This window comes from Cucurbita moschata, unplaced genomic scaffold (assembly GCF_002738365.1).
Source record: "Cucurbita moschata cultivar Rifu unplaced genomic scaffold, Cmos_1.0 Cmo_Scf00015, whole genome shotgun sequence".
NCBI lineage: Eukaryota > Viridiplantae > Streptophyta > Magnoliopsida > Cucurbitales > Cucurbitaceae > Cucurbita > Cucurbita moschata.
Genome location: NW_019268531.1, coordinates 1,911,018 through 1,936,393, shown reverse-complemented (window position 1 = coordinate 1,936,393; position 25,376 = coordinate 1,911,018). Strand labels below are relative to the sequence as shown.

Below are 25,376 nucleotides of genomic sequence, written 5' to 3'. Positions count from 1 at the left end.
AAAAAAAAAAAAAAAAAAAAAAAAAAAAAAAAAAAAAAAAAAAAAAAAAAATGGTGAATGTGGCATTGTGTTCAAGTTATGTTTTCAATTATAAAAATGGGGGGTGGTATGTCTAGTCACTCATGGAATTGACTATCAGTTCGCCTGCCCTTCTTTTGTTCTGCTTGACAGCATTTCCCTCTACTAAGTATTTCGAAGTATGTTCCTCTTTCGGCCTGAATCTAGAAATCCCTTAGATATGATACAAAATGACAGAGTTCTTGCTACGTATCTTCATTACTTACCCTCATGCTTCTTCATTTGGGAACCATATCCTACTGTCTCTTAATTGGCACCTACCTCTACCGGGAGAGTTGATCACTTTACTAGAAGGGATACTCATCAGTCACCCTTTTAGCAACGAAGAGGAAGTCCTCTGGAATTGCTTCATCAGAGCCTTTCTATGGCTGGAGGGCAACCGTCACATGAAGGATATAGCCACGCATTTGATGATTTTGTGGATCATTTAACCTCTATTGCTCCCTCTTGGCATAAATTAAATCCTCTCTTAAGTTTCTACAACCTAACTTCAGTTATTGCCCATTGGAAGTGTTTTTTGTAATTCATTTAGCACATAGCTTACCATATTTTGTAATTTCATCTTATTAATGAAATGAATGAATCAATGTTTCTCATCCAAACTAATAATAACAATAAACATGATGCAAACGGGAATAGTTACCTCTTAATTCTCCTTTCTTGCCCATCTCCTGAAGTGAATAAACATGATCAACTATTCTCTTCTGTTCTGCAGCACTAAAAATACCTGTATGAAGCTCAAGTCCTTCAAGAATATTTACTAATTTCCCTTTAAACCTCTCCAGACAAATAAAATCTTTCTTCCGTCCAACATTTATGAACCTGATGTGCTCTCTCTGCTCTCTAGACAGCTTTGCCTTCTCAATAACCTTTGATATTGTTAATTTCCTTGTGGACTCATTAACACTGACAACTCTTTTTTCTGATTCATACTCATCTTCCTCTTCTTCTTCTAGTTCATCTTCCTGAGTCATATCAGCCCACGACATTCGAGGCCCTGAGGTCTTGGTGGAAACTACTTTAGAGGATTGTACGCTAGAAGAAGTTTCAGGTACCCCATCAGCTTCATTCCCTTCATTTATGCCGTCCTTCCAACTTTCTAATGAATTTGTTTCCGCTTCATCTTTCCAACTTCCAAGAGAATTTGCATCACAAGCATCGTTCTGATTCCCATTACTCTCATGCATGACTTCAACTGGTGGTGTAGAACTTGAATTCTCGTCGGTACGGGCAGCTACAACGTTGTCAAGTTCAAAAATTCCATCAGATAATCCTCATGATTAAACAGGGGAAGCATCAAGATAATGCAAACCAAAGGAACGGATCATGTTAATTATCAGCACACAGACGCCTCACTCTTTTAGCAAAGCTCTAATGCATTGAAACAAATATATTCACTCTTTTAGCAAAGCTCTAATGCAATTGTTTGACACTCACTCCTCATCAGCATCATCAGCAGGTGAGTTAAGCAATTTATATTCGAGTCGTCTACGACCAAGCAACATATGTTTAAGCCTCTGACCCCAATTTGAGAAAAAAAGTTGTAAAAAATGAGGGCATAGAGATATTGAAAGAGTGTTTGAAAGCAATATTGAGAAATTTTGAAAGCAATGTTATATGGCATACGAGTAAAGGCGAGCTTAAGTAGCCTGTAACTTTTTCTGGTAGGGAGAATTTGACAACTAGTTGCATCTCTCTAATGTACATTTTTGGAGTGATTCAGGTCTAGCCTACCTAAACCTAAACATAATTTCGTCGAATAGTCATACCATCCCTTTATGATAAATTTTGAGGGGATTCAGGTCTGGCCGACCTAAACGTAATTTCGTCTAATAGTCATACCAAATCACTAGAGGAATTGACAACTAATCATACCACCTCACTTTAATGTCTATAAAAAAAATATATCGATTCCCCCATCTCATTAAAAGTTAAAAATTTTCCCCTTCTAATACTCAATTATTTCAAAGAGCCTAAAATATTAGATGGGTTTTTTCTCTAACGCCCCTCATGCAACGATTAATTACTAACGAATAGAAAGCAACAAAAGAATACCTGGGTCGAGGGCGCGGATTCGATCCGAGAGCAATTTGGTGCAGTTCCGGCAGAGATCTCTCGAAAGAAATGGAAGCCAAGTGGTGAGAAACTCAGAAGCGATCCGTAGCTCTGAGGGCTTGTAGTTATGAAGAAAAGGGTCTTCCAGTTTCAAATGCTGATGACTAATCGCCATAGGCAAGTGACGAACAATCAACTGCAAACAACGGAGACGATGGTTGAGAAGATGTTCAAAAACCAATAATCGTTCAAAGCAAAGCCGAAGAACTTAAGCGAAGCGATGGTGCTAAAAATCAAAATTACGGGAAACTTGCTTCGTGGACCGCAAAATTTAGAGCGAAATTGCAAATGTTTTCCTTATTCAACAGCGGCAAATGCCAAGTTCGGAAGAGACGTACAAAAAACTGCATCGGATTCTCATTCGGGTCGGATTCGGATTCCTATTCCTATCCGTTCCTCCAATTTTGGGCCAGGCCACTAAAAGAGCCCTAGGTACTTACTTTATTGAACCAGAACTATAATATTTTAAAAATGTCCATTTTATCTTATTTTAAGTAGTATTAAATGATGACATGGCACATCGACGTTGATTGGGTTTTGCTGACGTGTAATATTTTGAATGATGTGGCTAGCAAAAGGAAAAGAGAATGAGAATAAGGGAGAAAAAGGTACAATATAAATATTAAAATTAATAAATGTTTGCCACGTCATTTACACCACTACACATCAGCAAATCCCAATCAACGATTAATGCTCATGGTTCATGGGCCAGTCCAATAGAAAGCCCAAGACAAAATTGTCAGGTCCAGGTCCAACTAATTTTGACTGGGCCGAATCGCTTGGCCCAATAATTCTCAGCCAGAGAAACGGTGAAGAAATGGATAAAAGCAACTCCACCAGTCGAAGTGCTCACTTCTCAGCACATGGAAGCGACCAGTCTCCACCGATTTCTGGCGTCTAAACCGCCGCTCTTGACCATCGATCCACATAAATTCTCCCCTACATCTCAGAATCAGGTATTCTTTCTATCTCTACGCCATCAACAGCCTCTCAGGATCAAACCGATCAACGCCACGGACACCGATGGCGACAGCGCGCCACCGCAGGTTCCACCGGCAATAACGCCTCCGGAGACGGTTGATGTTCGGTTTCGGAAGAGGTCGAGAAGACGATCGAAACAGGAGAGCGAGGATGGAGCGGCGATGGGGAATGTGGGGGCGAGAAAGGCGCCGGTGGAGATTGCTTCCAAGAAGCCGAAGAAATGGGAGGAGATGGACTTGGCGGAGAAGGCGACGGAGCTGTATATGGGAGAGAAGGGTTTGTTGTTTTGGCTAAACAAGTTTGCTTATGCTTCCATTTTTATCATGATTGGTGGTTGGATTGTGTTCCGATTTGTTGGGCCTTCGCTCAATCTTTACCAGTTGGATACTCCACCATTATCTCCGACTTCCATTTTCAAGGGCTGATGATCTTCGGAATTGCCTCTTTTTTGTTGCTATCTTTAATCCTTTTCATACACATTCTCTTGCGGCTGCTCAAGTATTATTCTATCGTTGTAAATTCTTGTTCTAGGGATTTCTTAACTGATAAGTGTTTATTGAGAATTTGGTGATTATGAATTGGGTTTCAAGCTGAAGCACTCATTTAACAATTTTAGAGTTCAGAAAGCTATGAGAACCAAAACACCACATGGCTTTGAGGATTTGGGGATGACCTTTTATGGTGTCGTTGGTATTCACTATTGAATTGGTTTATGAATTTTTGAAACTATTTGATTCGAATTAATTTAGATAACTTTGAAATATATATATTTTTATTTAATTTTATAATTATTTTGATTATTTATTTAATTTTTTTAAAAAATTATATAGATCACAGAAATTAAGTTTTAAATCAATTAAATGTATAATAAATAAATAAATAGATATTTTATGAGCCTATGGAGATTGGGACAATACATCAATAAGTCTAGCTTTAAGACTTCACCTCTAGACAGCAAGATGTCGATTGAGATGGAGTTGGAAGTCAATCTCAACTTTCTTCTGAGCTTGCCTCCATATCTAAATCAAATGGTTGAATTGGGTTGAGTTCATTATTTAACACTGATTGAATTAAAAAAATTATAACTCAAATAATTGGATTTGATCTAAGTTACGAATCTAATATAACTTATGACCATCATTTTTTTCTTATGACTTCGAGTATTTAAATGTCTAAACATTTTTATGAAATAATAATTTAATAATTTATAAACTTTTTGGTAATAAATATGTTTTTTTGAACGAGGCAGTAATTAATATTTATCTTCACCACAAAAAAGGATAGTGATAAGTAATCCGAAATATCGAAAGAAGCTTTTGGGTAGAATCTTCTTAAACCCTAATCCCCAATCAACTCGAATTCGCGCGTTTGAGTTCCCACGAAATTATGAAATTGAATTGAAAGAAACTGTAATCTGTGTACCGCGATCAAGTTCTCACAGTCTGAAGGTCAAGGTTGTGTATCGTGGATAATTTGTCAGAGGCTAAGAGGGCGAGCTCAATGTCCGGTAGAAAACAAGGTGAAACGCCGGCCGACGAAGGTGGATCTGGTACGAAGCCACCGCGCATCAAAATCTCAAAATCCTCCGACGCAGGCGATGCCAAGGTTGTTCTGATACTTCTTTTTTCATACTTGATTTTCTGGCTGTCTTGGAAAGTAGCTATAGTAGATACTTCTCAGACTTATCCTTTAGTGTCACTGATTTCTGACATTGGTATTCGTAGTTCAAGAGACATAAAAGATAGCGAAGTCATTGAGTTTTATGAGGGCATTAGTTTTTCTAAATTGTTTATCTCCGAGAAATCTATACCACACTGCACTAGTCCCATTCATCTCAAAGAATTTTCGACTACTGCAGAATGTTAGCAAGAGGCTTAAAGACATGGAAATTTGTGTCCCAATAGTCTGTGGAACCATCGCATTTTATCTGGGCAGGAAGGCCAGCGAGTGAGTCTCCTCCCTTCAGGGGCTGTCTCATTTCCTCTCCTCCTTTCAGGCATTTGGCTAACGAAAATGATTTAATTGCCCCTTTAGGTCACAGTCACATAAATGGACAGTCTATGTGCGTGGAGCTACTAATGAGGATCTCGGGGTGGTGATAAAGAAAGTTGTGTTTCAGTTACATCCCAGCTTTAATAACCCAACAAGAGTGGTTGAATCGCCACCTTTTGAGTTATCAGAATGTGGTTGGGGAGAGTTTGAGATTGCCGTCACACTTTTCTTCCACAGCGACGTTTGTGATAAACAATTAGACCTGTAAGCTATTGTTGTTTTTCTTTTCTCGTGCACGTATAGTGATTTTATCTTAAAAGGCATTTTTATGACTATTTCAAATTACTATAGATTTCACCATTTGAAGTTGTACCCTGAAGACGAATCTGGTCCACAAACAACAAAGAAACCTGTTGTGGTGGAATCTTACAACGAAATTGTGTTTCCCGATCCATCTGAAAATTTTTTCGCTCGTGTTCAGAATTATCCAGCTGTTGTTGTGCCTCGCCTTCCTGCTGGTTTCAATCTACCTAATCCTGGTAAATATCTGTAATATTGTCTTGCTTACCTTCTGTTGCAGTTTGTAAGTTAAGTTAATAATTTGGGATATGCAGCACCAATTGAGAATATGGCAGAAAGGGAGAGAGGCGACACCAAGGATCATCCCCTTAGTCAATGGTTCCTGAATTTTTCAGAGGCAGACGAGCTGTTAAAACTTGCAGCTGCTCGCCAACAAGTATGATTATATTGTTTTCTTACATTCTTCGCAACTAATCATATTTTATCCTGTTTACAAATCTTTCTCTTTATACCTGTTGAAATATTTTAGTTTCTAAAGCAATCGTATTTCTGGCTTGCTATTATCACAACACTATGACTAGAGATATTGTCTATATATGTTTGCATGCTTTTGAGAGTCTTCTTCATCTTGTTGGTGACGGTGTAATAATATGTCAAACCGTGGAGAATTGAAGTCCACTTATAATGTGTTAACTTCAAATTGATCATGATTAGCTTATTCTTTCTTTTATGATCGCATCAGCAGCTATCTAGTGGAAGGCTCATGATTAAGGTTGTAGATTTTACATTAACGTTATAGTTGATCTGCTAGGTGCAAGCTCATATTGTCAAGTTGAGAAGACAACTCAGTGTGATGGATGGACTGCCTCAGTTTTCAAAACCAACCGCTGGTTATGAATTTACGTAATAAGCTGGAGGCTGATGGAGTTTATCCATGTAGTTAGGCTTACCTGCCAGTCTCATGGTTCAGGTCCATGTAAACAATGATGTATCAAGTTTTTCTTTAATATCCATGCAATTAAGGTGATATTTTTATACTTAAAGTAGGATCTGTCACTCTTAGTAATATTGTTATCTAACTTATGCTCCTGCGATACTTTGTAATCATCCATTTTTTTATTTAATCCCCTCACATCTGCATTGATGAAAATGAATATGCAGGGGAAGGAAGAACTAGTGATCCGTTGCAAAATCCAACGGGCCAAGAATTAGTGGCTAAAAATATTCAACCTCAAACCTTGCATAATTTCAGACTCCAAAAGAATTCTCCAATCCTAAAAAATTCTGCTGTTTCTCTGTTGAAATCTTCCAAACAGTAGTTAGATCTGAATGCAACTTTAGCTTTGAATTAAGACCTGGAGCCTAATTCATTAGAAGTAGCTTAGAGCTTTTCTCAAACTTTCCAGGAAAATTCAATGACCAAATATGTGGTCAACCTCCTCTTCTCCATCTTCTCCTAGAACATCATTTGGGGTGATGTGAATTTTGGGCTACGTTTCTCGAACTCTATCATCTTGTGGTTATGATCCTCTCAAAGGCTAGGGACCAAGGCTAAGAATACAATTTTAGCATTTTTGCTTTCTCTCCAAAACACAGGTTCATAAATTGTTGAGTAGGTTGATAAATTGTTGAAGGCACCACAGATCCATCTTCCACTCGCAAATCCAATCTTCCTTGTCTCGGCCCCAAGTCCTCAAGATGCTTCAGAAGAGCTCCAGAAGACTGTAATGTATGATCGATCATTGTGAACCGAAATAATATAGTTGCTTGAATCCTCAATGTATGTTATGGTGTTCTTGGTTTATCAATATAAATTTCAAAATCATGCATAGTGTTATTGGTATTGCTATTTTTTTTGTAGGTGCACAAGCTTGGAATGGAAGCCAGAAAATTTTCATTAATAGTTCTTTCCTTTTTATATATTCTCCTTATAGCACAAGGAGAATATATAAAATTATGATGTTGCACTATTTAAGATTTTCTTTACACCGAAGACTGGAGTAGTTGCCTTGGGTTTTATGCTTAACAATCTTGTTTTTGATCTGATAAACATGGTCGTGAACTATTTATCAAATTTTCAGGTTGCCATGTGCTAAAAGGAAACTGTCTATTGTTCCTCAGAAAAAATGGCCTGCGCTGCACAGGAAATACTGAAAATGATAGCTTATCCTTCTCTCTTCCTTCATCATTTTTCTGCTGCTCGCAGATTGTGTAGACAGCTGTTTCTATGGATAATGTCTATCTATTCTTGCATTTATTGCTTCGGGCTGCATTAACATCATTACATGAAAATTAGAACAATTTTCAAACTCAATAGTTTTAAGTGGATGACATTATTGTAATCATTGAAAGCTCCCATTTCTTCACCCCACAATGAATTGAAAAGCCTGCTTTTATGAAATTGTTGAATGTAGTTTGGAGCTCTACCCATATATCCGGAGAATTCTTAGTGGGGTGTGAGTGGAAAAGAATAAGAAGGTGAATTCGGCGGTCCTGCGTCTATTGGGTCGGCAGAGTGGCTGCTTATATCATAGCCGACGAGATTGCTTTTGGCCTTGGAACATGGAAAATTGAAGCCAGTCAGCAAAGTAAGGCGGGATAAATGAGTGGTGCTCATTTATACAAGACAAATTATTTTGATTAGAATTCTCTAGTATCGTGAACTTGTGAATTTCCAGCATTTGGATTGCCACATGGGTGGTCTTTTAATGTAGAGACATTCAAGGGAAACTGATGGAAAGATTATATATCCTTTCATCTCTTAGCAATGCATTTACTATTAACATTTATAGATGTTTCATACATTCAGGTAACAGGTAGGAGCGGGATGGATTTTGAATTTCTTAAATGTGCCAACATCTACGGAGTGACTAATTTTTGGATGGTGGGTGGCCTAGTTTGAGCTGAGCTTTTGAAGACAAACTTCTGTAATTTAAAGATGGCTGGAGCATAAACATTGTCCTTACTCAATATGTGTCCTTTCATCTCTCGGCATTGTTTACTATTAATATTTATAGATGTTTCATTTCACATTCAGGTGCAGATAACAATCCGTCTAAGAGAGGGACGGATTTTGAATTGATAAAATGTGGCAATAATCTACAGGAGGACTAATTTGTGGATGGTGTGTGGCCTAGCTTTGAGCTGAGATGAGCTGAGCTTTCATAGACAAACTTCTGTAATCCAAGGGGACAGACCAGTACGCAGAGACTTAAAAATGAAGAACAAAGTTTCGTCTCTATGGTCCACTACCGAAAATAAGGTACTAAAGTCAAATCCATCCTACTTCGTGCCCGAAAGTAGAACCGTATGTCCTGGACTTGGACCACTCCGTAACTGAGTTGGACAACAATTCTCTACTTGCGTGGATTTTTCTGTTGATACACAGCCTCAGGATTTGGATTGAATATAGGTGGTCCAATCATATTCATCTTCAGTCTGGTTTCATTTTCCCCCAAAATATATAAGACAAAATCTCAAGTTTGGTCTTTCAATCTTGTGGTGGCTTGTGTAGCCTAGATATTAGGAAGTCGTGAAAATGTTGTTTTCTGCCATAAATATTACTGGGAAACTGACATTTACGGGCTCTCATGTGGGAAACATCTTCCTCTTTCTTTTCATTTTATGGCACGTCTTTGATTAAGAGGCTCTGGCATCCCCGAAGTACTTGCATTTTGCTTTCAACTTTCTCATCAGCTGTCTATTTCTTGGATCTCTGTGGGTTCTGTGTAAATATTTTGTTAAATCTTTTCTTGTGCTAGTGGATATTGTCTACGTTGACCCGTTACTTATCGTTATTAGCCTCGATTTTAAAATGCATCTATTAGAGAATGTTTTCACATCCTCGTAAGGAATGTTTCATTCTCTTCTCCAATCGATGTGGGACCTCACATTAACTATGAAACTTTTCTGTTGTACAGAACCGTGATTGCCCATGTGGTTTATCAATATAATTCAATAAATTCAATTCATATTATATTTATTTACATGGAAAATATTGGCTTCCAAGTCATTTTTAATATTTAGTTGACAATCAAATCTAAGTATAAGTTTGGAGTTGGTGGGTGGTGGGGATTTCTTTGTCAATATACAATGTTCTAACTCATTCTACCTGAACCTTGATGTGGCATTCAGGTTACCCAATTTGAACCAATCCATCTAATTCTATCTTCCCATTCTCTATTTCTTTATTTTTGGAAAAAAAAAAAAAAAAATCTCTAGTCGATCTCTTGTAATATTACTCTTGGCCTTCCAATACTGTTTTAAAACTACCATTCGAGGTAAAGGATAAAATCCAATTAGGCGTTTGAAAACTACCTGATAAGGGTTGTATAAGGGAGTCCTTTCAAGTTTGATTCCGCCTTTAGACTCGTAATGTTGTTTGACTGAATTCGTTACAATCTAAAAAATGAAAGAAAGATTTACTCCATTGGTCTTTGTAGCATAATGAAGAGAACATTTTAGTCACCTAACGTTGTTTGAGGACATTGCTAGTACTTTAAAGGTTTGTAAAAAGAAAAATATTATAAGTTGATTTAGGAATAAAAATTTGATCCTTGGGAGAGGGCTCCATGTTGTGTGCCCAAAAGACGCAACTGGGTAGCGAAATGGCCCACTTGGGTTGGCATACGCAACTCTTCTAATACAGAATTGGCTTACAAGAACTCTTGTGGTCTGCTGTTTACTCCCACATCTCACATGATTTTGTTCTCATTCTTCTTCTTATTCTTCCTCTTAAATACCTCTTTAATCTCTCCATTTTTCTTCAAGTTCAAACTCAATCCCTCAATCCTTCTCTCATCATCATCAATCATAGACGCAAACACATACTCCTACAATACAACATGGCTATCAAAAAGGGTAATCTACTTCAGCCCTCTGCCTCCATCAGACACATTCTCAAAAGATGTTCAAGCTTCGGCAAGCGAAATGGCTGCAACGACGATGGCCTCCCTGACGACGTGCCGAAAGGCCACTTCGCAGTCTACGTCGGAGAAAACCGAAGCCGACACATTGTCCCCATTTCCTGGCTGGCTCATCCACAGTTCCAGAGCCTGCTGCACAGAGCAGAGGAGGAGTTTGGTTTCAACCATGACATGGGTATCACCATCCCTTGTGAAGAGGTTGTTTTTCGCTCCTTAACAGCCATGATCAAGATCACATGAGATCAGACCAACCCATAAACAGATCAGGATTCTTTTTTTCTTTCTTTCTTTCAAATTGCTTGAATCTTGAATGGAAAAGGAATTGGAAGGAGCTAAATTTGCCCTCCTCCTTTTGCTGGACTTCTTTTCTAATCATTTATGTTCTTCATGAATCTATCATTATTAATATACAGAAAGAAGTTGCAGGCTTCATCATCTGTTCATACTTTACTTACACTCCATAATTTGGACTTACAACATCCAAAATATTTAGCTTTCATAACTATCTTAAACAACCCAGAACTTAGGAAGCAATGCATGAACATAATACAACATACGTGGGCGAGAATTCGAATATCTAATCATCGTTCCGTGAGCTCGATACCACTAATTCTTTAATGATTGGCTCGTATCAATTTGAGAGATTATTGAGTTGGATCGATGAAATGAGAAGGAATAAGTTTTATAATCTAAACTCGTCTTAAAATCCACAAGTTTTGAGTTGGTCGGGTCGATAGGGATTTCGTTTTTAGTAATAGAATGCACATGGGAGAGGGGCTGGGGATGTCCACACATGGTGGATCATTCTACCAAACACTGCGTATTGTATACCTTCCGTGCTTTGCTTAGCCGCACAATATGACTTTTATCCTGCCTTGATTATTGGCTAATTAAGTGTGGTTTTGTCATCTTTCATTGATTAACATCATTTTAATTTGATGATTATGGGATGCTTACGTTTCAAAGAAAGGGATTATGAGCTAATTTCGGTGCTTAATTACGTGGAGACAAACTTCATCACATGACAAACACACTGTTCACATATAAAATTAATTAATTTTGTCTTCATCGCCCGTTATTTATTATTATTTGCAAATCTTACCCAATTTTTAGACTTAATCATTTTTTGTTTTAATTCTTAAAATATATATTTTTTCTTTTTAACTTAATTTTTTAATAAGTTCATTTTTATCTAATAAATTGTTTTTTTTCTTTTTAAACATGAATATGTATCTAATAAAAATCTTCGAAAAAAATGTATTTTCACGTTTGATGATGTGAAACATACGTAAGAGATAATATGAGGCTACAAAAATTCAAAAAAAAAAAAACACGAGAAATAAGATAAGGTAAGATAAGGTAATCACAATGAACAGTAATATTACTATTCAAAGTTCATGTTACCATTATTAGCCATATATTTATTTTTTGGCTTTTTTTCAAAAATATTTTTTTATTAATAAAAATAAAATAAGATAAGATTTTGATAACTATGATAACAGGATGGATAATTGTAAGTTTAGGACAACATTCTTCGAAACCAAGTCTTTCGGTTCATTGTGGTAGTAGTTCGGAGACCATACATCTGTAGTAGGAAAATTGGGTTGGCGTAGGCCACACACTAATGAAAGGAAGACTCAATATTAGCACGTGGGTTCGATTTTAGGGCGTTATATACTAATATTAAGATTCTTTTAGAATTTTTAGATGATTGATACGAGAATAATTTAATGGATAAGATATTAATTATTATTTTTAGAGGTTAATATTATTGAATTAAAATTAGAAAAAAGGTAAGGAAAATAAAATATTTTAATATTAATACTTTGTTGGAAATTTTCGTAGAATAAATTATATAAAGGTATTCTAAAAATAATTATTACAAAGTTTAAATTATAAAAGAATAACTTGTCTGGCTTTATTTGCTTCCTTCCAGTTATTGGGCCGATAGTCTCGAAAGGCCCATAAAAGTTGGGCCTCGTCTACGTGGCGGACTGCAGAGTGGGACAGTGAGTTTCAGTTTGATGCGATATAAATTCGTCTCAACCCTATGTTGTTTCTAATATCGGTGCGGTAGTGTACTAAAACTCTCCAATCTCACGGAGTCGCCATGGGAAGGGTCATTCGTGCTCAGCGTAAGGGAGCGGGGTCCGTCTTCAGGTCCCATACACATCATCGGAAGGGCCCAGCCAGGTTCCGAAGTCTCGATTTCGGGGAACGAAATGGTTATTTGAAAGGAGTCGTCACTGAGATCGTTCACGACCCAGGCCGTGGAGCGCCGCTTGCTCGAGTTTCCTTCCGCCATCCTTTCAGATACAAGAAACAGAATGAACTGTTTGTTGCAGCTGAAGGTATGTACACTGGCCAATTTGTTTACTGCGGGAAGAAGGCAAATCTTGTGGTCGGAAATGTCCTGCCGATAAGATCGATCCCTGAAGGTGCTGTTGTCTGCAACGTTGAACACCATGTCGGTGACCGTGGTGTTTTTGCCAGGTGCTCGGGAGATTACGCAATTGTTATCAGTCACAATCCTGATAACGACACTTCCAGGTTTGGCGATGATTTTTGTTGAGTCTGTCTAATTCGTTTGATCTCATATAGAAACCTAATTTGTTTTACCGTTTTTCTTTGTTGTTTTGCGTTAGTATTATATCATTTGTTGCTCCAATATAGCTAACAATTCTAGTTATTACTTAGTTTCTAGGCTTGGAATTTGAAAATGCTGGTTGAACGACTGCCCTAAGCTTGGAATTTGAGAATCGAAGACAATGATTCATTTCTGTTGCTAAATTGAATTGTTATTTGTTGCTAAATTGCTTGTTTCATCTTTTTCGTTCAGATTTTTTCAGTGATTGGTAATGAATAGATACATTCCTCAGATTTCTGGCATTTGATTCTAGCTTGTATTGATTCATTCAAACATTTTTTCCCCATTTGCACTTGAATAACTATGTTCATCTCTTGATTATTACCATCAGGATCAAGCTTCCATCTGGATCAAAGAAAATAGTTCCAAGTGGGTGCCGAGCCATGGTCGGGCAGGTTGCAGGTGGAGGTAGGACTGAGAAGCCCCTTCTTAAGGCTGGTAGTGCATACCACAAATTCAGAGTGAAGAGGAACAGCTGGCCTAAGGTTCGTGGTGTTGCAATGAACCCGGTTGAGCATCCTCACGGAGGAGGTAACCACCAACACATTGGACATGCCAGCACTGTCAGGCGGGATGCACCGCCTGGTCAGAAGGTCGGTCTCATTGCTGCAAGAAGAACTGGTAGGCTCAGAGGACAAGCTGCAGCCACTGCCGCTAAATCTGATTAGGGAACCAACTTCGACATTACAATAATTTAGGTTGTCAATTCGTTTCTAGGCCATTTCATTTTTCTTCCCTCCATCGGAAGAATTATTTATTTATTTATTTATTTAAAAGCTCTGAACGCTTTATTATTTACTTTTTAAAAATGCCACCTCGGTAATCTAATAAATGTTTTATTTGAGGCGGATTGAGGGAGACATTATTTTTGCTAAAAATATATTCGAAATATTTATAGCAACTTAAAAATGGGCCTGGGCTTTAATATTCTAGCGGGCTGCGGGCCGTAAGGCCCATGCTGCTCAACTTTCGAGCCCATGAATGCTAAAATGAAGATTCAAGTGCTCGAACTGCTCTGCCCGCATGTGTTGCAGACAGTAATGGCGCTTTTGCAGACCACAATTTGCGTTCGCATTTTCACAATCCTCTTCTTCCTCGTCTTTCTCCTGTCTGGGAAATCTTGTTGTATCAGAACCCTGAATCGGATTGCGGACTCTAACAAGATTCCGTCAAGCCATCACTCCTTGAAAACGGCAGTCTTCGCTTTGGGATGTTTCTGGAGATCGGAAGCCGTCTTTGGTTGCTTGGATGGAGTCGTCCGGACCACCGTCGGCTACGCCGGTGGTACTAAACTGAATCCTGAGTATCGTAGCTTGGGGGATCATGCCGAGTCTGTCCGGGTTCGGGTTCTTACCTTCTCTTCTCCTTTACATTTCTTCTTTTTCTGATTTCATCATCTTCATTTTTTACTTTGTGAATTTTCTGTATTCTACATTTCTGATTATGTTTGTGCCATCATTACTTCGGTAGATCCCGTCTATACGTTTGGTTATATTGTATATTTACCTTTTCAATCTCGTTTTGCTTCGTTGATCGGATTTGTATTTTGTTTTCTTGAAATTCTCCTTATGAGAAGCAGGAATGAGGTTTAAATTGCCCGACATTTGGTTTCATGTCACATTTTTTAGGGGAGCTTATATCGAATTTGTTTGTCACAGATCTCTGATGTGCAAATGGATTAAATAAATCCTGTTTTCTTTCTTGTCGACGATTTGTCAATGTTCTTCTTTTCTGGAATAGGAATTGTTCACTGTCTATTTATGCACCTACGAACCACCTTTCAGTCAAGACATTCTTCACTTACATGCATTGAAATTGTTAAAGTGAGGCTGTATGTTCTGTATAATTTTGAAATCAACTGTGACTTCACTTAATCCTAGATAGGTTGACGTGTCTTTTCGATTGTAGTGATGCAATTATTTGGGGGACTTGCCCCCTATGATCGGTGCTTGATCTTTAGATATCGTTGATGCATCATTTGGAGAGGCCTCGCCCTAGCTCTGTGTTCTATGTAATTTCATACACAATGACGAAAGAATCTTCTTTCAGGATACAAATTTCGAATCATATATTGATATATGATTATTGAGATTCATAAAAAAATTTAATTGTTGGTTTCATTACATTACATGTGTGTTTCAATGGGACTGATTATTTATCACATGCTTTGTAATTCATTTCAGGTCGAATATGATCCCAAGCTTACTAGTTTCAGGCAACTCTTAGAGGTTTTTTGGTCCAGTCATGATTCTAGGCAAGTGTTTGGACAGGGTCCGGATGTGGGCAACCAGTATAGGTACATTCTAAGTTCTAGCTCATGGTTTAAACAGAATTAACGTTTGATAATTGTATTATTTACTCTTTTGTATCAGATCTATCATTTTTACTAATGGCACCGAAGAATCTAGACTGGCTGCTGTCAGCAAAGAAAGAGAGCAACTGAAGTCAAGAGGAAGCGCTGTAACTACACAAATTCAGGAACTTGGAGCATTTTATCCTGCTGAGGCTGAACATCAGGTGAATATCATTGATTAACATGATTATTTGAAGCAATTATCTGGCGAAATTTCGTGTTTTAAGATTTCCTGCTTCTTGACATACAACTCACCTAGAAATGTTGCAGTTCAGATAGATTGAGATGTCTTTGGTCTTTTCCTACTTTGTTAATTGCTACCCATATCCCCATTTTTCCTATTTGAAGCTCAAGTAAGCTTAGGATGTCGTGGCCTTTGCGTTACATTAAAACTGCTACTCCGAGCCCCACTTTCCCGTTTGAAGATGAAGTGCATCATAGCTTCAGAATGGATGGCCCATCTTCTGAGAACTGATTTTTTATTTTTCGAAATTTTTCTCCAGACCTTTGTAGCTAAAAAATTGAATCGTTGACGTTACATGTCAAATCTCACTCACTATATATTTACTCGCAGAAGTTTGAGCTGAAGAGGAATCCCTTTTTTCTTCAATTAATGGGCAACTTGCCAGAAGAGGAGCTTGAGATGTCCACTTTGGCAGCAAATATGAACGGGTACGCCGCAGACCTCTGTCCTCCGAAGACTCAGAAGCAAATTGATGCCAAGATCAACGACATTATAAAAAAAGGATGGCCCATTCTGAGAGAAAAATAGGTTCATCTTCGTGGAAAGCTCTAGCTTGGATAGCATTGCATCAGTTTGTGTTCTTGCTACGGTTGGATCATTTTTAGGTTGCTGAAGCCCACATTGTTTGGATCATTGATTGAATTTCCTCCCTCAGCTAGCTTCAATTTTATGTATCTACAAATTTCATTCTTTCTTTCAAATCCATTATGTAGATTGAATACCCATTACCAATTGGGATTCTTCCATTCTTTAAACCCTTCGCTTCCCCCATCTCGTGTCAAGGAACTGATCTGTATTTATATCACATTTTTAAAATACGTTGATTCAGAACAGAGCGAATGAGTGATAGCCTTGACTTGTGACTTGACCTTTTTTTTTTCTAGTCCATATATTTTAAGTTTTCAATGGACACACTATGAATGAAAAATCTTGATTTCTTTGAAAACAATTACATAAGGTTAATTTGGTCTTTAATATTTTATTTAACTCAAAATTTGGTTCTTAAGTTCTTAATAAATACTTTCATAAAAAGATTGGAAAATTTTATTAATAAAAAGTTTGTGTTTTATTAAATTAATAACATATTATATTGGAAAGAAATGAATTTTACTTGATAAATGGGTTAAGTTCTATGTGTTTAAGTAGTACGCAAATGACATGAACATACCTAAATATAATAAAATGATAATGAGAATTTTTAAACATTAAATATAAATGCAAACTGATAATTACCTAAAAATTTGAGAATTTATTTGACAGAATTAATGAACTCAAAGGTACTCCAAAGAATTTACATTCATGCTGAAGGATTGATTACAACACATGGAGCCATTTATCCCAGCTAATCGCAAACAACCAACCACCAACAAATAATCCCAAATTCAAAATCCCCCCTCTGAAATCTTGTTAAAATTCTTCCTGATTTCCTAAAAATTAACACAAGATGTCCCTTTGGCCTCAAAAAGGACATCGTTTTCCTGCTTGAACAAGAAAACTTCTGAATGGTGAAGCATAAACCCAATCAAGTCCTCCCTGTTACTTCACCACACAGTTTCATTCTCTTAGCGTTTTGATTCTGAAGTGGAATATCATGTTTGAATTGGCAATTAACGCCATTTCGACACCCCTTTGGGCCATTAAAATAAATGCATTGTTTCTGAATCTTGGGTTTCAAGTTTTCTGCTTTCATCTCATGTACCATATTCAGATTATGATGATTGTGATTATTGCCATCTTGTCCAAGTTTGTGTTTCTTAAAGTCCCTCTGATCTCCATGTTGTCTTACTAAGTTCTTATAGTAGCTAAGATCCTTCAATTGCTGAGCTTCTTTTCTCACTGAACTAACTGGCACCATGTTAGCATATGTCGGAATGATTCCGATTTTAGAATAGATCCCAGCATTCGGTACGGTCATTTTTACGTTGTTGGGATCTGAAACCGGAAAGTGGCCTGGGACTGCAACAAGATTTACATCGGCTGTAGGAATGCTACTCATCTGAGGAAGAGCAGTGGTGACCGTGGATGGGAATCCATTAGACACTTTCAATGTGCTTCCATTTGGACGGTTTGGTATCGAAATGGATGTTGTGAGAGGCGAAGAAACTGATTCACTCACTGGTGGCTTTGATAAAGCACCAGCGGCGATGGGTGGGCTCCCTGAGACTGCTACAGATACAGGGTGAATGTTGGACAAATTCTGGATCATTTTTGGATCACTGAAAATTTTAATAAGCAAATTCGTGTCGATCATGCTTCCCTGCTCCATACTTTTCGTCAATACTGCAAATGCAGTAGAGGCAGCAGCAGCAACATCCACACCAACATCAGGCAACTTTTCAGCAGATGTTTCAGTGGTGCTTGCGGGGATTGAACGTTCCAACGAACAATTGGAAGCCATCGGCATTGGGCTCGTAGGGAAGTTTACTGCGGCGGCTGAATTTGATCCTAAATCTTCGCACTCATCTTCTTCAATAGGAATGATAGGGACATGAGGAGTGAGGCTATCATCATAAAGCTCATCTTCAACATCAGTCGAAACGGTCGCACTACAGAGCAAAAGAAAGAGGGAATTATTGGATAGGTTAATGTGTTATCACATTAATATGAAGCTTCAAAGTTGATGTGAAGAAACAAAAGAATGAAATTACCCTGAAGGAATAGCAGATGATCGAGGATAAACTGCTTCGAGCAGTCTCATTTCTCTCAATTTCTGAGATTCTACCTCTCTACTTTCCTCTCCTGCTGCCACACACCAGTTGGAATCCATAACAAACTGTACAGAGAAAAATGGTATAGCAATTTTGACATATTGGAAGAGGTGAAAATGTTTACACATCAGAAGAAGACGCAAACATACATCACATAGCCACTAAATGGGTTGGAATTCTGTGAAGTGAACAGAAATATCAATCAAATAGGGCTCACCTTGAGAGGGCATTTCCACTTGATCAAAGAAATGCCAGACAGATCAGCAGATTGGTTTCCCGAAGGAGTAAACTCAAATCCAGGCGGGCAATCATTAAATTCAGCAATATAAGGATGCAACATCCAGGGAGTTTTTGCTTGGAGATGATCTAGAGATTTCTGGCCCACTTTAGAAGGACAGTCCTCTGATGAGAATAGCTTCACCTATTCAAAACAATAATCATTCACTTTAATTCCAAATATCAAGATACTTAAATTTGCATGAGCCAGAAGGATGGGGAAAATTCCAAGGGATAATAACTCTTGCAACCTAATGGGAAGTTAAATAAGCAAGAAAAACCATTGAACTATTGAATATTAACATCTGTTTAATCACTCTGCAACGTCCAATTATAACATTGTGTAACATTCCAAGCTTCAAAAGTTGCATGCAAGTACACATCAAAGCAAATTCACAGATGAAATGATCAATCAATATCCTGCAGAACCCGGTTAAGGTATTGCCTCCATTTGAACCAAAGCCTCCATCAATGGCGTACTTAAGCAAGATCATTGTCACTCTCAGAATCACAATAAGTAAACAAGAACGTGTTCATATAAGGTTAAAAACAGGCATTCAATCAATAGCAGCTGAGAAGAAGCCATTACAGTTTTGGGGGGAAAAAAGATAGACAATGACAAAAGAATATTTTCAGAAAAAAAGTAACAATGACAAAAGAATGTAGGATGAAAATGTGTCTGCAGCCATATGCTCTGAGATCACAAATCATATGGTCTCAGGTACATAAGAATGAAAAAGGTTGGTTTCTACCTCTAGCAATCTGATTGAAGAAAAAACAACACTTATAAATGAATAAGTTTTTCTTAAACCGGAAAAGAGTGGCCTTGATATCTCCATTTTGAGCTTTGTTTTTGCCTCCCTGCTGCATCTCCAAAGAGCAGAAGTCTGCAGCAGGTGGCTAGCAACCAAGAATGGTTGATTGATAGAAGATGCCCTTTTTGGTTCATCATAGTAATGAACCAAAATCCAAGTCCTCCAAGAAAACTGATCATTAAAAGACCCTCAATTGGATTCTTTCTACCAAATGAAAGAAAGAGACAAAAGAACCATGACATGGTTGAGTTTCTTCTACATGTTCATTTGACAGATGAAACTTCAATTCTCCTATAAGGTAAGAGTTCTTTCAAAGAAAAAAACATAATTTTTCCATGACAGGTTCCAATTTTAATTCTTTTTGAAGTAATACAAAAATTCCATTAGTATTTTAAGAGTTGAGTAATGATTTCTTAGCAAATACTTCGTCGTTTTTTCTTCTTTTATTAATTTATTTTTGGGATTCCTGATCGTGAGCAAAAACTTGCAGTTTATTAGTACAAGGATCATTCTGTTAATATTTGGTCGCCAAAGCTTTTGTTGTACAATAGTACTTGAAACTATAACCTGAATCAGATTGTTATTTTTATCAAACCATATCTTTTTTTATTACCATCGTATCTTCAAAGCTTCCATAAATTTCTTGTTCTGACATTTAAGAACTTTCTCAGATCGTTCAAACGGACTGCGGTTGTTTTAATTCCGTAAATGTGAATGAATTAATAATGTTTTAATGATTTATAGCCCGTGTTTGCTCGCACAGGGAGAATGATAATTTGTTCACAATCTTAATTACTTAATCCACCCGGCGAGCGATAATAATTAGTACTTCTTGTAATTAAGATGACGAATTCATTAGCAGCAAACTGTTGTTAATTGTTCCAAAGTTTTGGAAAAAAATCATTGTGCCAAAGAGCAGTATTTCTATTACTCTCTACACGACCTAAACTGATATTATCAAATTCATCAACGAGAAAGCGTCAACTTAAAATCAACCAAGGAAAATGGATCGATTAGAGCTTAAATTTGTTAAAAGATATATTAATTTTGATGATTCTGTAAGGAAACCAGACTTCGATTATAAGATATTACGATTATACCTGACAAAGATTAACTCCATGAGCCCACGAAACACGCATTGATTTCCTCGACCGCTTCATCTCTAAATCTCAGATCAAAGACGAGACGCTCAAACTCAAAATCGTTTCGCCTCAAAACTACCACTAATGTTCCAGATTATAAAGCATGTAACCAAACAACCGATCGGTACTTACAAATGAAGATTTGTATCATCTGAAAAACCTCAATCTTAAGGTGGATCCGATTGTAAGGTTCTGGTTCAGAAACTTAAAATCGAGATTCGAGACGAAGACGATGAAGAAACTAGAATAAGAAAAAGAAGTAGACGACGAAGGGAGATGAGAGAAGGAGATGAAACGCTGCAAAAGAGGTAGCCCTAATGACCCACTCTATTCATTCCTATTTCTTAAGTAATGACGCTTCTATTTCTTCCCTAATTCTTTTAGGTTACAAAATTGAAAATACCATTACAATTACAATTATTCACCTAAAATATAACATAAAATATATATTAGGATACATCATCAAATTAAATAAAAAATCAAAGATTTTAATTTGGAAGTATGACATATAACAAAAATAAAAATTATATAAAAATATTTTAATTAAAATATACCCACATCAAAAATAAAAAATATATTAAAATATTTTAATTGAAATATGGGACCTGGGATACAATAAATAATAAAAAAATTTATTTAAAGATATTGTATATAACAAAAATAAAAAATATATAAAAATTGCTAGACACGTAACACCGTGACAAACCCATTAATAATAAAAAATTCTTAATATAGTTTATATATTTTTATTTATATCGGGTCACTCGGGTCAACCCGAGGGTTTTGTCCCATGAACCCGAAATTGAATCAATTCAATTCGGGTTCTGAAAAATGAAGCCAACCCTACTCGAAATGTTAATCCAACCCAACCCAACTTTATAGTTCGAGTTGGATTGGTTCGGGTTGTCAGGTGGTCGGATTGAATGTACACCCCTATTGAACAACTGAAATGCAGGTGAGAATAGAGGAAAATAACCTCACTCTAGCATATCTATTTTAAAATTATGAGACTCATTGCTATAAATAACAGAGCAAAGTGGACAATATTTCTTAGACTTAGGATTTATAAATGGTATCACAGTGAAACACCGAGCAATGAGCCAGCGAAGCATGAAGATGTTGAAGCCTCAAGGGGTGGATGAACGGTTACAAATGCTATCAATGTTAGACACTAAGCAGTGTGCCAGCGATGACGCAAGTACGTTGGGCCTCCAAAGTAGGTAGATTGTGAGATCCTACATCGGTCGGCAGCAAAGACACGAGGATCTTGGGCCTCTAAAAAGGTGGATTGTGAGATTCCACATTCATGGACAGTAAGAGCACAAGGTGGTTGAGTCTCCAAGAGAGTGAGTTGTGAGATCTCACCTAGCCAATTTGCTCGTGTTCCATTTGTGAACCATTTTCCGTGACGGATCCATCGTTTGAATCTCCAACTTTTTTTCCTTCAATTTGTTGAAAATGGCTGAGAATTAACGAAAGCAAATTCCATTTAATTGGCACTTAAAATTAACACAGAAAACACAACCTCTCATCATGTCTATGTGCATGAAAATGCAAGCAAAAAACAAACCCCGGTTTGTATTTATCCAAATCACCGTCTCCTTTCAGGATTTCGATCTCGTAATAACGACCCGTTTTCCTCCACGTGTGCGCTCCAGATCAATTTTTTTCTACAACTTGGCTATCCATGTCCACTTGAACTGGCCAATCAGAGTTCGTACTTCCCTCCACATCCAGATTCTTCTTCCCCTATAAATTCCTCGGTGTATTAATTCGTCTCGAGCATATTCGTTAAGCGTTTGGTTCTCGTTCTGTAATTTGTGGAAATTTTGATCATGTCGTCGACTGGGGAGGCTGAAGTGAAAGTTCCGGCGGAGGATGCTCCTTCTGTGGAGGTTCCGTCTGCGGAGGAGACGAAGGAGGCCGAGAAGCCGGTGGAGGAGAAGAAATCCAGGACTCCGAGGGAGAAGAAGCCTAGGCAGTCTAAGGTGGCTTCACATCCACCGTACTTTCAGGTAATTTAGTCCGTTGATGTTTTGGTTATAGCGTGACGAGTTTGATTCTGTTGATGTTTTGATTATAGCGCGACGAGTTTGATTCTGTTGGATCTTTTGATTATAGCGTGACGAGTTTGATTCTGTTGATCTTGATTGAATCGAGTCTTTATTCTGATGAATTGCGATGTATTCGATGTGATTTTGTTGATTTTGCAGATGATCATGGAAGCAATCACATCGCTCAACGAGAAGAATGGATCGAGTCCGTACGCCATAGCCAAATACATGGAGGAGAAACACAAGGAAGTTCTTCCAGCAAATTTCAGGAAAATCTTGGCGCTACAATTGAAGAATTCGACCGCTAAAGGAAAGTTAAGGAAGATCAAGGCTTCGTATGAGCTATCCGAAGCGGGAAAGAAAGACAAGAAGGCTTCGAAGGTCGCAAAAGCGAATGCAGAGAAGAAAACAAAACAGGCAAGAACTACTAGAGCTACTGCAGGGAAGAGGAAGGACGAGGCCGCAAGTAAGGCGGCGAAGGCGATGAAGAAGGTTGTTGCAAAGAAACCGAAAAGAACTACTCCGGCGAAGCCAAAGCAGCCGAAATCAATTAGGTCCCCTGCTGCTAAGAGGGCTAAGAAAGCGGTTGCGTAAACGTAGAATCGAACAACTTGTCTTCGATTTCTCTCTTGTGAATATCTTGCCTCCGAATTACGATCATGTAGTTTGTAAATTCTTGGTTCTATGATCTTGTAGTCTTTGCTTCAACTGCAATGGAAATAAATCCTTTCTTGTTCAGAAATTCAATAAACTGAAATAGAAGAAACAGACATTCGCTTCTGGATGTTTCTCTTACGATTCACACAGATCGCCGTCAAAGAACTGGTTGAATCTCAGCCTTTCGATTCGAGACACATGGCTCAGGATTGGGGATGAATCAGAGGGAAGAATCTCAATGGAAACCCACAGATTTACATCATTGTGCGTCGCGTCGTTTGATTTGAATCAATCCCATCCGTGGCCTGTGGTTTTGATTTTCTCCCTCCTGATTTAGGATTTTTTTTCTTTAATCCCGAGTCTTTTATGATATCTTTGAATAATTAAACATATTTTAATTGATAAAATTGCAAGGATTAGGAAATAAGCCCAAAAATAGCGTAATTTCAATGAATTTGTCAGAGTTATACCACAATATCAATCTCATCTTGGAATTTTTACTTCGATTTTTGCCAATTAATTCATCATAAATTTCTCAATTTTTGACTTTTTAATAACCCATTTAATTTAAGTTTTAATTTCATACCTAATTTGATGTTTTATTAAATGCTACAAGAATTTGAAAAAATTAATTAAAAGAAATGAGAAGATCAATCTTATTTGGGCCTCGAGTTTGGTAGGACGGCCCATTTTCGTATGCTTTTGTCCCCATAAACCCGTGCTTCACAATTATTTATTTATTATTTTTTTTTTCCCGAAAGGTAAAATTGGAACCAACCATAGATCAAAAGTATTTTTTAAAAAAAATTAGCGTAAACAAAATTTAATCCTTAAAAAAAAACGAGAAATAATAATAATAGAGCGGTGATAAATGGGAGACAAATATTTGTGGTGTGAATTCGAGTAAAAATAAGAATGCTTGTGGTAAGAAAGAATGGGGTGAGGCAGTCGGAAATGTGGGATTGTATGATGTCACAGTCATACTCGTGTGGTAGCAGGATAATGACTGTGTGGTACTTGGTGAACAAGCCAACCATATGGAAGTCAAGCTTTGCGGACAACCTTGACGTATGATTGAGTCTCAGGTCACGTTTGAAAGACATGTTTTAGAACACTTGAGCGAGAAAATGCATTTAAAGCAATTTGAAAGAAATCAGTGTTATAAACTAAGAGTAACTAACAACCACAACTTTGATACCATATAACTCAAGTAAGAAGAGTTTACAACTATTCGGGAGAACTTTGACTCATATTTTACCATTTCTTCGGAATTGTCCGATTATAGCCTGTGCGGTGCTTCAATGGCTCGATATGAAAGATGACCAGCTCTACAACTTTGAATGTCATATCTTCCAAAACCAAGTTGTGCCGTCCGGTTTGCAACCCCTACTACATCTGCCTTTACGAGATTTAAACACATCTCACTATAGTACATTTTAGACATGATTTTGTTGACCATATCCGGGTATTGACACAACAAGAGTAGTAAATGACTATTTAACATGAAAGCATGTAAGAGAGGTTTGAAATGAGCACGGGACAATGGACAACACGTCCTGGACAAGTATGATCAGAACATCCAACACACAACCACAAACAACAAAGCTTTGACAAACATGATCGTGAAAGTGGCATCAACCAATTATTGTACTTCAAAAACATTCTCCTAGACCTGTCGTTTTTGTCAACTTTTACACTCATTGCTTGTTTTGCTTTCTTGTTTCCTTCGGCTTTTCATTTGCAGACACCAGTTTGTACACAATTCTAGCCTTTTTATTTGCTTTCAAAGTCATCTCTGCTAACCCACAATCCTTTTTATTTGCTTTCAAAGTCATCTCTGCTAACCCACAATTCATTCCCTGACTGTTATACTATGTTGAGGATGGTTTATATTCAGATTTAGATTATGTTGTTTGGATGGGATTCGTACGTTGTGCTTGTTAGACGAACACGACTCTCCACAATGGAATGATATTGTTCACTTTGAGCATAAGCTCTCATGACTTTGCTTTGGGCTTCCCCAAAAGGCCTCGTACCAATGGAGCTAGTATTTCTCACTTATAAACCCATGATCATTCCCTAAATTAAT

The 25,376-nt window shown here is 37.5% G+C and overlaps 8 protein-coding genes across 13 annotated transcripts in view; 6 read left to right on the top strand and 2 right to left on the bottom strand.

Annotated features, from left to right (window-relative positions):
• LOC111453671 overlaps window positions 1-3,112 on the bottom strand; it is a 5,488-nt gene extending 2,376 nt beyond the window's left edge. The window contains exons 1-3 of one of the 4 annotated variants that reach the window (XM_023094864.1): window positions 3,031-3,112; window positions 2,134-2,329; window positions 722-1,312 (exon numbers count right to left, since the gene is read on the bottom strand). In XM_023094864.1, the coding sequence (XP_022950632.1) occupies window positions 722-1,312; window positions 2,134-2,308 (766 nt within the window). In that variant the 5' untranslated portion in view covers window positions 2,309-2,329; window positions 3,031-3,112. Of the gene's footprint in view, window positions 1-721; window positions 1,313-2,133; window positions 2,330-2,436; window positions 2,559-3,030 lie in introns of those variants that run through there. The other 3 variants (XM_023094861.1, XM_023094863.1, XM_023094862.1) reach the window with 3 other exon arrangements.
• LOC111453672 lies at window positions 3,034-3,769 on the top strand. The gene has a single exon (XM_023094865.1). The coding sequence runs from the start codon at window positions 3,057-3,059 to the stop codon at window positions 3,597-3,599; it is 543 nt and encodes a 180-aa protein (XP_022950633.1). The 5' UTR covers window positions 3,034-3,056; the 3' UTR covers window positions 3,600-3,769.
• Window positions 3,770-4,472: 703 nt separating this feature from the next.
• On the top strand, window positions 4,473-7,540 carry LOC111453821 (transcription initiation factor TFIID subunit 14b-like). Of its 2 annotated transcripts, none has more exons than XM_023095072.1 (6): window positions 4,473-4,779; window positions 5,033-5,121; window positions 5,209-5,430; window positions 5,518-5,705; window positions 5,781-5,902; window positions 6,266-6,336. In XM_023095072.1, the coding sequence occupies exons 1-6, from the start codon at window positions 4,675-4,677 to the stop codon at window positions 6,275-6,277; spliced, it is 738 nt and encodes a 245-aa protein (XP_022950840.1). In that variant the 5' UTR covers window positions 4,473-4,674; the 3' UTR covers window positions 6,278-6,336. The 2 variants fall into 2 exon arrangements, with proteins under 2 accessions (XP_022950840.1, XP_022950839.1); XM_023095071.1 differs by having other exon boundaries at window positions 4,474-4,779; window positions 6,278-7,540.
• Window positions 7,541-10,168: 2,628 nt separating this feature from the next.
• Window positions 10,169-10,749, top strand: LOC111453663 (auxin-responsive protein SAUR50). The gene has a single exon (XM_023094849.1). It carries the CDS (start codon window positions 10,311-10,313, stop codon window positions 10,629-10,631), a length of 321 nt encoding a protein of 106 aa, XP_022950617.1. The 5' UTR covers window positions 10,169-10,310; the 3' UTR covers window positions 10,632-10,749.
• A 1,709-nt stretch (window positions 10,750-12,458) lies between these two features.
• LOC111453786 (60S ribosomal protein L8-1) lies at window positions 12,459-15,465 on the top strand. The gene is made up of 4 exons (XM_023095017.1): window positions 12,459-12,941; window positions 13,370-14,378; window positions 15,222-15,334; window positions 15,411-15,465. Exons 1-2 carry the CDS (start codon window positions 12,502-12,504, stop codon window positions 13,704-13,706), a joined length of 777 nt encoding a protein of 258 aa, XP_022950785.1. The 5' UTR covers window positions 12,459-12,501; the 3' UTR covers window positions 13,707-14,378; window positions 15,222-15,334; window positions 15,411-15,465.
• Window positions 13,999-16,498, top strand: LOC111453785 (peptide methionine sulfoxide reductase A5). The gene is made up of 4 exons (XM_023095016.1): window positions 13,999-14,378; window positions 15,222-15,334; window positions 15,411-15,555; window positions 15,966-16,498. Exons 1-4 carry the CDS (start codon window positions 14,016-14,018, stop codon window positions 16,161-16,163), a joined length of 819 nt encoding a protein of 272 aa, XP_022950784.1. The 5' UTR covers window positions 13,999-14,015; the 3' UTR covers window positions 16,164-16,498.
• A 403-nt stretch (window positions 16,499-16,901) lies between these two features.
• On the bottom strand, window positions 16,902-20,911 carry LOC111453850 (zinc finger CCCH domain-containing protein 6-like). 2 transcript variants are annotated; one of them, XM_023095122.1, is made up of 5 exons: window positions 20,709-20,911; window positions 20,535-20,596; window positions 18,561-18,764; window positions 18,284-18,408; window positions 16,902-18,181 (listed from the first exon to the last, which is right to left on the bottom strand). In XM_023095122.1, the coding sequence occupies exons 2-5, from the start codon at window positions 20,592-20,594 to the stop codon at window positions 17,158-17,160; spliced, it is 1,413 nt and encodes a 470-aa protein (XP_022950890.1). In that variant the 5' UTR covers window positions 20,595-20,596; window positions 20,709-20,911; the 3' UTR covers window positions 16,902-17,157. The 2 variants fall into 2 exon arrangements, with proteins under 2 accessions (XP_022950890.1, XP_022950889.1); XM_023095121.1 differs by having other exon boundaries at window positions 20,535-20,910.
• Window positions 20,912-22,329: 1,418 nt separating this feature from the next.
• LOC111453744 (histone H1) lies at window positions 22,330-23,372 on the top strand. Its single transcript, XM_023094965.1, has 2 exons — window positions 22,330-22,591; window positions 22,790-23,372. The coding sequence occupies exons 1-2, from the start codon at window positions 22,412-22,414 to the stop codon at window positions 23,222-23,224; spliced, it is 615 nt and encodes a 204-aa protein (XP_022950733.1). The 5' UTR covers window positions 22,330-22,411; the 3' UTR covers window positions 23,225-23,372.
• Window positions 23,373-25,376: the final 2,004 nt, after the last annotated feature.